At 37.0% G+C, this 10,292-nt stretch overlaps 1 protein-coding gene across 4 annotated transcripts in view; it reads left to right on the top strand.

The window, feature by feature from the left end:
- Positions 1–10,292, top strand: part of UBXN4 (UBX domain protein 4) — a 49,688-nt gene that overhangs the window by 28,089 nt on the left and 11,307 nt on the right. For all 4 annotated transcript variants that reach the window (XM_012727651.1, XM_012727654.1, XM_004674692.2 and 1 more), the window contains exons 10-12: positions 2,646–2,748; positions 3,912–4,043; positions 5,928–6,130. In XM_012727651.1, coding sequence (XP_012583105.1) covers positions 2,646–2,748; positions 3,912–4,043; positions 5,928–6,130 — 438 coding nt within the window. The remainder of the gene's footprint in view (positions 1–2,645; positions 2,749–3,911; positions 4,044–5,927; positions 6,131–10,292) is intronic.

Here is a 10,292-nt window from a genome sequence, read left to right as displayed (position 1 = left end):
AGACAGAGTGGGGAGCAGAGCAGGCAGATCGACTAAGTACACTGCTGAGGGGAGCAGCGGGCAGGTCAGGAGAGGTCTGCCATGCCATGTGGATCACCTCTGGGGCAGGTGGGGTTGAACTCATGCTGAAGTGGCTTTAGCCTCTTAGTGCTGTGCTTTAACCCACTGTGCCACCAGGGAGGGCCATCACTCACTCCCTTTTAAACCATTATATTTTTTTCACTGAGTTCAAGATTTATCCCTATTGTATTTTGCTTGTATATATTCACAGATGAGTGATACTGTCTGGTAACTGTCAGTTTTTTATTTATTTTCCGTAACATAATCAGGAGTGATCAATTTTTGTCTCAAATGGTTACAATTTAATCTTTTGTCACAGCGGTGTTGTATTAAATCAAATATATGTTCTACAATTTTCTTTATCCATCATCTATTGAGGGACACTTAGGTTGATTGCATAACTTGGCAATTGTGAGCAGTGCTGCTATGTATATATAAGTGTCAATAAATCTTTATGAACTAGGTTTTTGGTTTTTTTAAAAGATTTTTTATGCATACAAGAACTAGGTAATAGGTGACACAGTGGAGTAGCTCAGCACTGCAAAGCTGGCCGCAGCCCCTTCAGTGTGATTTCAATCCCTAGCCATGGAGGTAAACCACATGGTGCAGCAGACATCTCCTATCTCACTTGCTGCTCCCCTCAGCATTGTATTTCATCGATCTGCCTATTCTGCTCCCTGCTCTGTCTCTGGTGAGTTGTCTTACACCCCTGTACCTCTGGCCTATACCCCACTTCTGTATGCATAAATAAAATCATAAAAAAAATAATCTGTACTAGTAAAAAAAAAAAAAAGAGGTAGGTGGTAGGCTGGGTTGGGCGGGGTGGGGGGGGGTAGGGGCTGTTGAGAGGATTTACCAGAAACAATATGGGGAGCAGAATGGGCAAATTGCCTGAAATACACTACTGAGGGAAGCAGCAGGCAAGACAGGAAAGGTCTCCTGCACCATGTATGTAAGGTCCTGATTAAATACTGAGATTGTGCTGCAGTGGCTGTGGATAGCTTCATAGTGCTTCACTGTGCTACCCTTGCACCACCAGGGAGGCCTCTATTAGAGTTTTCATATTTTTTTGGATAAATGCCTTATAGAGATATTGCTGGGTCATACGGAATTTCTATTTTTATTTTCTTAAGAACTCTCCACACCATTTTCCACAAATTGCATTAACTTGGAAGCTCACCAACAGTAGATGATAGTTTCTTTCCCCTGCAACCTTGCCTCATTTGTTGATTCCATTCTTTTTTTTTTTAAAGATTTATTTATTTGTACAGAACTGGGGTACTGGCCAGAAATGCAGAGGGTGAGAGGATTCACCAGAGACAGAATGGGTTACAGAACAGGCAGATCGACGAAGTACACTGCTGAGGGGAGCAGCAGGCGGGTCAGGAGAGGTCTGCCTTGCCATGTGGATCTCCTCCCGGGCAGGCGGGGATCGAGCTCATGCGGAAGTGGCTTAAGCTTCTTTGTGCTGTGCTTTAACCCGCTGTGCCACCAGGAAAGACCCTCCATTCTTTCTTATTTGGCCATTATCACAGGGTTGAGATGGTAGCTCATTGTGTTCTGTGATAGCATTGTGATCTGTAAAAGTGGTTGACATAATTTTGGGGTTTTTTTGTTTTTTTTTTTTAAAGATTTATTTATTCATGCATACAAGAACTGGGATGTAGGCCAGAAGTATGGAGGGTAGTGAAGAGAATTTACTGGAGACAGAGTGAGAGCAGAGCAGTTGGATCCACTGAAATACACTGCTGAGGGGAACAGCAAAAGAGACAGGAGAGTTCCGGTGTGCCTCTCCTGTGGGTCAGCTCCCTGGTCAGCGATCGAATTTATGCAGCATTGGCTGCCAATATCTTCATAGTGCTGAGACTTAATACCTTTCACCACCAGGGAGGCCCCCATAATTTGTTTACAAAGACAATTTTAATATCTTAGTATATTTTATATTGTTAAGAATGTTCTATATGCACTAGACAAGAAAGTGTATTCATTTCTTTTGGCATGGAAAGCCAAAAAAGCAAGGGTATGTAGCTATAATATATAAACATTAATAAATATAAAATGTAAATATCCAATAAATCCACCTATTCTAACACTTAAGGCCTTTAATTTTTCTGTCTGGATGTTTTAGCCCTTTGTATTAGTGGTATGTTGAGGTCTAAGATGGTGATATTAATTTTGACATACTGTTTTAAGTCTGCTAATAGTTACTCTAGGTAATGAGGTGCTCCTGTATTAGGTACATAAATATTAATAACATCCTGATGAATTGTTCTCTTGAACATTATATAGTTCCCATATTTGTCTCTGGTTACCTTTTTTGTTGAAGTCTAGTATATCTAATAAAACAGCATTTCCTCCTTTTGTTTCTGAATTAGTACTTGCCCCAACCTTTCATTTTTTTTTTGTCCTTTGCTTTTAAAGTGTATATTTCACTACAACTGTTACTAAAAGGTCTGACATAATGGAGGAGAGGCTATTTTTATTAGACATTACTGCTTCCATTTTTCTTTTTTTTTCCATTTTTCTCTTTTAATGATAGCTTGAGAATATGTAAAACTGCTGACTTTTATTTTCTTTCTTCATAGCACTATTGCAAGAATTCAATTCCGTCTTCCTGATGGTTCTTCCTTTACAAATCAGTTCCCTTCCGATGCTCCTCTAGAGGAAGCAAGACAGTTTGCTGCACAGGTAATTTATATTTTAGGTAAAGACAGTTGGGTGGGTTATTAAAATGTAGCAATGAAAGATTTCAAAGCAGACTTTGAAAAATATCTAAGTCTTGATTTATGCCCAGAAGAGAGACCCAAGACATCTCTGAGACGATGTGTAGTTTCTTTAATGTATTAGTGCTATATTTGAATAGCATAGCTGCTGCTTGTGCAAAGTAGGAATTTGCTGATATTGTATAAGGGACATGTGGAAATGTTTCTCTTCATAGTATACTCACCTGGAAAAAGAGGATATAAAAACTCCCTAATGTTATATGATAAAAATTCTGGTCTATTGTAGATTTGTAATAGTGGTAATCCATATGTATATTTGTGAGATAGTAATTAGAAGTTTGTTAATTGGATTGTGATAGCTTTAAAGACAAACTGAAGGCCTAATTAAAAGGTACATAATTCATCGCTTTTAAAAAAGATTTATTTATTTATGCATACAGAACTGGGGTTCAGGCCAGAGGTGCAGGGGCAGTAAGAGGATTCACCAGAGACAGAATGGGGCTCAGAACAGGTGGATCTAATGAAATACACTGCTGAGGGGAGCAGTGGGTGAGACAGGAAAGTTCTGTTGCACCATGTGCGTAGCTCCCTTGCGGAGGATTGAACTTGTGCTGCAGTGGTTGCAGATTGCTTTGTAGTGCTTGCAACTTACTCCTTGAGCCACCTGGGAGGTCCAACTTTGAGTTACTTTTTGAAAGCACAAAGATTTTACAAATGTGTTTTTGAATTTACATTAAATGAACCTTTTAAATTAAGGCAATTTTGGGCCTCACTGGTGGTGTAGGGATTAAGTCTCAGTGCTATCACAGCTGTGTCCTCAGTTTTCCCCAGCCAGGAAGCTGATTCACATATGGCTCAGCAGACCGATCCTGCTTCCACCCCTGTTGTCTCCTCACTGCTTCTTTTAGCAGTGTATTTCAGTAAATCCTCCTGTTCTGCTCCCCATTCTGTCTCTGATAAATCTTCTCACCTCCTTTAACCTCTGGCCTACATCTCAGTTCTATGCAGAAGTAAATAAAATAAGTCTTAAAAAAACAACAAATTTTAACTAAAGCTATCATTTTGGATGCATATAAGTATGTAATACCTATAAGTGCATGTTGTAAAGTTTGAAATTTTTTGTTTCAGACTGTTGGCAACACTTACGGTAATTTTTCATTAGCAACTATGTTTCCCAGGAGGGAGTTTACCAAAGAAGATTATAAAAAGAAATTATTGGATTTGGAACTTGCCCCAAGTGCTTCAGTGGTACTGTTGCCAGTATGTATACACACACACACATATATATATATTTTTTTTCTTATTACCATATTTGTTCTTAATGTTTTTTGTAATTAGTGGAAGAGAAGGTCAGAGGTGTACTGTGGTAATTAGAGTTCAGATTATCAAAAGATAGTAAATCGACTTTTTTGTACATTGTCCTATGTTTTATATACTTGTACTTGCTAATAATTCTTGTAAGGTACAAAATAGATTAATTTTCAGCTTTTTTTCCTTAATATTTTCATGTGCAAAAATGACGAGGAGGAAATAAGTGACAGGATATCAGTGTAATTCAACTTAGGATTTTTTTATTTATGCACAGCTCTATTGTTTACCAGGTTTTTAGCATTTTAACATAAAAATAACATTAGTTTTTAAGCATTTTAATCTTCATAATAGTATTTTAAATCTCTGATGAAGAGGCTTAAGTGACTTAACTCAGACCAGATCTTAAGAGACCCAACTCAGATGTAAGCCAAGGTCTCCTCTATCTTGCTTAGTGTAGTTTTCCCTACTCTGAACTGGACCCCAGCCCTAAAACATTATCCCTCCAATAATCCAAATTGATTGTACTCAGAGGTTTAAAACTCCCCCCCCCTTTTTTTTAATCAAAACTATTCTTAGTAAAGTTGTTCATTTCATTACCAAAATTTAATTATCTTTAAAATGTTCTACTACCTGAAATGGCTGCTTCCTGGAACACAATGTCATGTAAGTTTCAGCATGTGGCACTCCAGGAAAGGAATATTCCAAGTCAGAATTATACTTGTATCTCTTGTTTGATACCTCCACCCATAAAGATCTGGACACTTCAAGATGTCAACATCATGACCTCAGTTTCAACACAATGTTCTAATTCCTCATTTCACTGCTTTTGGCGCTGCCTGTCATGGAATCAGATGCTGGAGATGCAATTGCACTCTTTCTTGGATGTAATTCCCAATATTACAGGCATTATCTATGAAAGTGAAATGGACAAATCTGACTTCAAAGGGCCCACTGAATCAAATCTTGCCTTGAAAACATTTGTGCTATTAAAGTGAGCTTTGCTGTATAAAAGTACCCAAGAAAGAGTAAATAGGGTAGTTTCACATTGTTAGAGGTTTCCCTCAAAATAAGAATATATTGATAAGTGTTTAATGGGAAAAATTGGTTTCTTCACAACAGATATTGCACTGAAATTTGCATAGGTAGTATTTCATAGTTTCAGAATATGAAATAGGGAGAAGAATCTGAGGAAATCACTTGTGCTCACTAGTTTCAGATATAATCACTGCTTCTTGAATTGTTGAGGTGTCTTCTCCATATTTTCAGTAATTTTTATTTCTCAAGTTAATATTATACTAAGATATCAAAGTCCGTCAAAAACTTTAATATTATACTAAGATATCAAAGTCCGTCAAAAACTAAGACATTTCTTTGTGGGCAAAAAGTTTTAGAGAAATGTATTCAGTATGATCTAACATTAAAATGAAGAAGAAAAAATGTGTAAATGAAACTTATTTGTAGTAAATTCAAATGGAGAAGACATTTAATGTTTAAAACAAACAAGCCTTTGTATTACTGAGTAACATCTCCACAATGAGAAGTACTTCTGTTACCACCACCACCACCACCACCATTAAAAAAAAAAAGAGAAGTACTTCATTATATGACCATTATGTTGTTCAAAAAATAACTCATCAAGACTACTTTCTGTGTGTTGTGATTATTCCTTTGAAAAACAGTTCCAGAAGTTACCCCAAAAGATGGTATTTTTACCTTCTCTCAGTAAAGTGAAATCAGTGGGACAATCTTTTCCACTTAAAAGATTCATCTAGAATCCTGTGTTTGTGATTGGGCTGATGTGGCCTTTAATTAAGTTTATTACTTAATTTTCAGGCAGGAAGACCAACTACATCCATAGTACATTCTTCCAGTGGAGACATTTGGACATTGTTGGGGACAGTACTTTACCCATTCCTTGCCATCTGGAGATTGATTAGCAACTTCTTATTTAGTAATCCTCCTCCTGCACAGACCTCAGTGAGAGCAACATCATCAGAACCCTCAAACCTTGCATCGTCTAGCAACTCAGAAAAAAGGTATGTGTCTTTCTCATTTACAAAGTATGTTAGTAATGTCCAATACCTTATTACTCAAAATGAAAATTTTATTATGGATACTTTACCGTCTTTCTTCATTCCCAGGCCCTACAGTGGTAGGGGAAAGAATCAAATGTTCTGATACTTAAATCTCATTTCCATTGGGAAGCTCTCTACTTGAATTTTCTCATCATTTCTCTTAGCCATATTCCAGTTCATGGAAAACAGCCTCTACTAATTTGTTAATGTCATTCATTGAATTTTCTTTGTCCTGTAACTATAAAGGCAGTTTTTTTTCCCAGTCATAAATAGTAAATTCTTTCTTGATAGCCAAGTTTTGCCTAACAAAAGATATTTCATTCTATTAATTTCTCAGGCATAGTTTTGTAATTTCCTTAGATAAACATGCTCTAAATTTTCTATCAGTTCTTTGATCTGCTGACTGATCAACTTCTCTGGGTCATTTGGAGGATTGTTCTAAGGATACTGAATATTTGCCCTTGAAAATGGGGCTACTGGGCCCTCCTTGGTGGTGCATTGGGTTAAAGTGTAGCACTGCAAGTGATCACAGCTACTTCAGTGAGAGTTTGATCCCCTGCTCCAGAGGTGATCCACATTGCATGACAGACCTCTCCTGACTGGCTTGCTGTTCCTCTCAGCAGTATACTTTGTGAATCTGCTTGTTGTGTTCCACACTCTGTCTTTGGTGAATCCTCTCACTGCCCCTGCACCTCTGGCCTATACAATGTATAAAATAAATAAATCTGAAAAGAAAAAAAGGAAAAAGAAAAGGGGGCGGCCTCCACATTGTTATTTTGCCCCATTAAGCAAGAGGCCTTACTGGTTATTTTTATTTTCCTTTATATATATTTTACATTATTGTTCAATTTTAACTTTTTTTATTTTCACAATTTGCTTTCTTTTTCCATGTGTAGCCCCTGTAGGATTCCCACCAACAGTCCACCCATGCACCATTGTCATAGTCCCTTGTACTCCTCCCACCCAGTCTCAATCCTTTTGCCTCCCCCTCCCCTGCAGATTTATAGTTGTCTGTTTATTTTTGTTTTGTTGTTGTATTTTTAAAGATTTTTTAAATTTATGCATATAGACATGGGGTACAGGCTAGAGGTGCAGAGGTAGTGAGAGGATTCACCAGAGACAGAGTGGGGAGCAGAATAGGCAGACTGATGAAGTTCACTGTTGAGGGGAGCAGTAAGCAGAGAGGTCTGCTGTACCATGTGGATCACCTCGGGGGCAGGAATTGAACTTGCACTATAGCAGCTACAACCAGTTTCACAGTGCTGCACGCCACCATGGAGGGCCCCTGTTTTTTTACTTTTTCCCTGATCCAATACTTGATTAACTTCTATATCCCTCCTATAAGTGAAACCATCTGATATTTTTCATTTTTCCTTCTGACTTATTTCATTGAGTATAATCCCTTCTAGCTCTCATCAATGTTGTTGTGAAAAAAGCTTATCTTTTTTTAATTACTGAATAGTACTCCATTGTGTACATGTATCACATCTTTTTGATCCAGTCACCTATTTTGGGATATTTGGGTCGTTTCCCAAGTCTTTCCTATTATAAATAGTGCTATAATAAACATAGGCATGCAGGTATCCTTTTGAAGTTTTTATGTCCTTTGGGTAGATCCCTAGAGTGGAATTGCTGAGTGATATGGTAGTTCCATTTTCAATAGTCTGAGGAAACTTCATACATCTTTCTATAGTGGTTGGACCAGATTGCATAATAAGTACCATTCTTAGTGATATAACATCTTACCAGTTTTTTTTTAATAATATAATAGTTCTTACCAGTTATTTTTAATTGACATATATAACATTGTGTAAATTTAAGGTGCACAGTGTTACTTTGCTATATTTCTATATTGTAATGATTGCTGTATAGTGATACAGTATTACATAATTGCAGTACAGTTTTGTTGTCTATATTCGCTTATTAGTTTGTATCATTAAACTAACAGTAATCTTATTACCCTACATCCCATCCCTTGGTAATCACTTTCACAAGTTTGACTTTTTTAGACTCTACATACAAGTGCTATGCCATACAGCCCTGCATCACTTCATGTCACTTCATGTTAATGACAGACTACATAAAAGCTAGGCTGTATAGTGTAGCTCTACCATCCAAGTTTAGGTAATTACACTCTATGACTCACACAATGAAATTGCCTAATGGCGCATTTCTTAGATTGTGTTCCAATTGTAAAGGGCACATGACTATATACCACATTTTTTTTTGTCCATTTATCCATTTGACGGGCTTTTAAGTTATCTTGGCTATTGTAATGCTGTAGTGAACATGGGCGTTGCATGTATCTTTTTAGATATATCTCTTTTAGTGGAATTGCTGGATTTTATGGTAGGTGCATTTTTACTTTTTGAGAAGCCTTCAAATTTTCCATAGTGGTTAGGTCCATTTACATTCCCACCAGCAGTGTGCAAATGTCCCCTTATTACTCATACATCCTTGCCATGATCTGTTTTCTTACTTTTTATTATGTTATTTTAATGGGTGTGAGGTGATCTCATGTGGTTTTAAGGTATATTACTGGTGTTCAGCATCTTTTTCACAGGTCTGTTGACCATTTAAGTAGTAGGAGTGCTTCATATTAACTCCTTCTCTGACACATGGTTTGCAAAGATTTTCTCCCATTTTGTACATTGTCTTTAGTTTTATTTTCATTTGCTGCTTAGAAACTTGAGTTTGATATAGTCCAACTTGATTTAGCTTTTGACATTTGTGCTTTTGGTAGCATATCCCAAAAAAAGAATAACATCAAGGAGGTTTCTTTTTTTAAAGATTTATTTTTATTTATGCATATGAGAAGTGGATGGAGGCCAGAGTAATGGGGTGAGGGGTGTTCGGATGAGGGGATTCAATAGAGTGGGAAGCAGAACAGTTGGGTCCATAGGAGACACCTGTTGTACAATGTGGGTTACTCCCTGGCCAGGGATCAAACTTGGGCTGTAGTGGCTAGTGATAGCTACGAGTTAACTTTTACACCACCAAAGAGGCCAAGGTGATTTTTTTTTTTACATGCTTGCTTCAGGAGTTGAAATAGAAACCTAGACATCAAGCTTAATATTTTAAGTTAATTTATATGAATGGTTTGAGGTAGAAGTTCAGATTCATTGTGCTGAATGCTTTCCTTCAGTTTCCCAGCACCATTTGTTTAATCTTTTCCCTGTTGGGGATTCTTGGCTCCCTTGATTATATGTGCTGGGATGTAACTCTGGACTTCCTAGTATGTTCTGATTAATGTATGACTTTTTGTACAAGAGGCCCCTCTTCCATTGTAGATGGCAGTGGAAAAGGTTACCATGGTAACATTTATGGACAGCACTGTTTTCCTTCATACCTCTAATAAGATTCTACATATTTAAACTGGTTAACAGGAAGTATTTTCCTAGGTAAAGATTTTGCCACATAGTAATAGACCAGTTTCAGTAACCTGTACCGTTAAACGCTATTAAGCCTATAAATAGGCATTACAGCAAATGTTGTGTTAAGTAATGAAAATTCTTACCTCTAACTGTAGTCATTAAGGAGATTGTTCCTAGTTTTGAGTCCTATAGTGTCTCTAGACGATTTATATATGTTTAATCTTTATCTTGATTTCTCTCAGCTTCTAGACAGGAAGACTAGTTTTAACTTCGTGTGTTTAAGTGGGGACACAAGGAATTTCCTAGCTATAGGATAGCATTCAAGCAAGCTTTGTTGGCACTGAATTTTAGAACTTTAATTAAGCAGTAGGGGTGAGAAACATTTAATCCTTAATAAAGTAAAGGATTTTTGCTATATGTTTTTAATTTTTCTCAGAAATGAAAAAAAGGTCTCATGTAGGGGCAAAGTATAGAGTACTATTTAAGAAGGTGAAGTTCTGTCATTTTGGTTTTGTTTTTCCTCTACCTCAGTTCCTCTCCATCTCTTGAACCAATTAGCTTAAGTTTCAACCATTTCCTTCCCCTTTTCAGATGAAGTCTTTTGTTATTTATATACAAATCAAAGATTATGAGCAGAATAATTTACAAAAATGGTCAGTTAGCAAATCTTATACTGTAAGTTGTACTTTGGATAGCCTTTAGGGTATTGTCTAAGTTATGTTTAGTGGCTGTATCAGCTTGCGTAAATA

This window comes from Condylura cristata, unplaced genomic scaffold (assembly GCF_000260355.1).
Source record: "Condylura cristata isolate star-nosed mole 26May11 unplaced genomic scaffold, ConCri1.0 scaffold00002, whole genome shotgun sequence".
NCBI classification, from domain to species: Eukaryota; Metazoa; Chordata; class Mammalia; order Eulipotyphla; family Talpidae; genus Condylura; species Condylura cristata.
The sequence above is the reverse complement of the archived record's forward strand: the minus strand, read 5'-3'. Positions and strand labels throughout refer to the sequence as shown.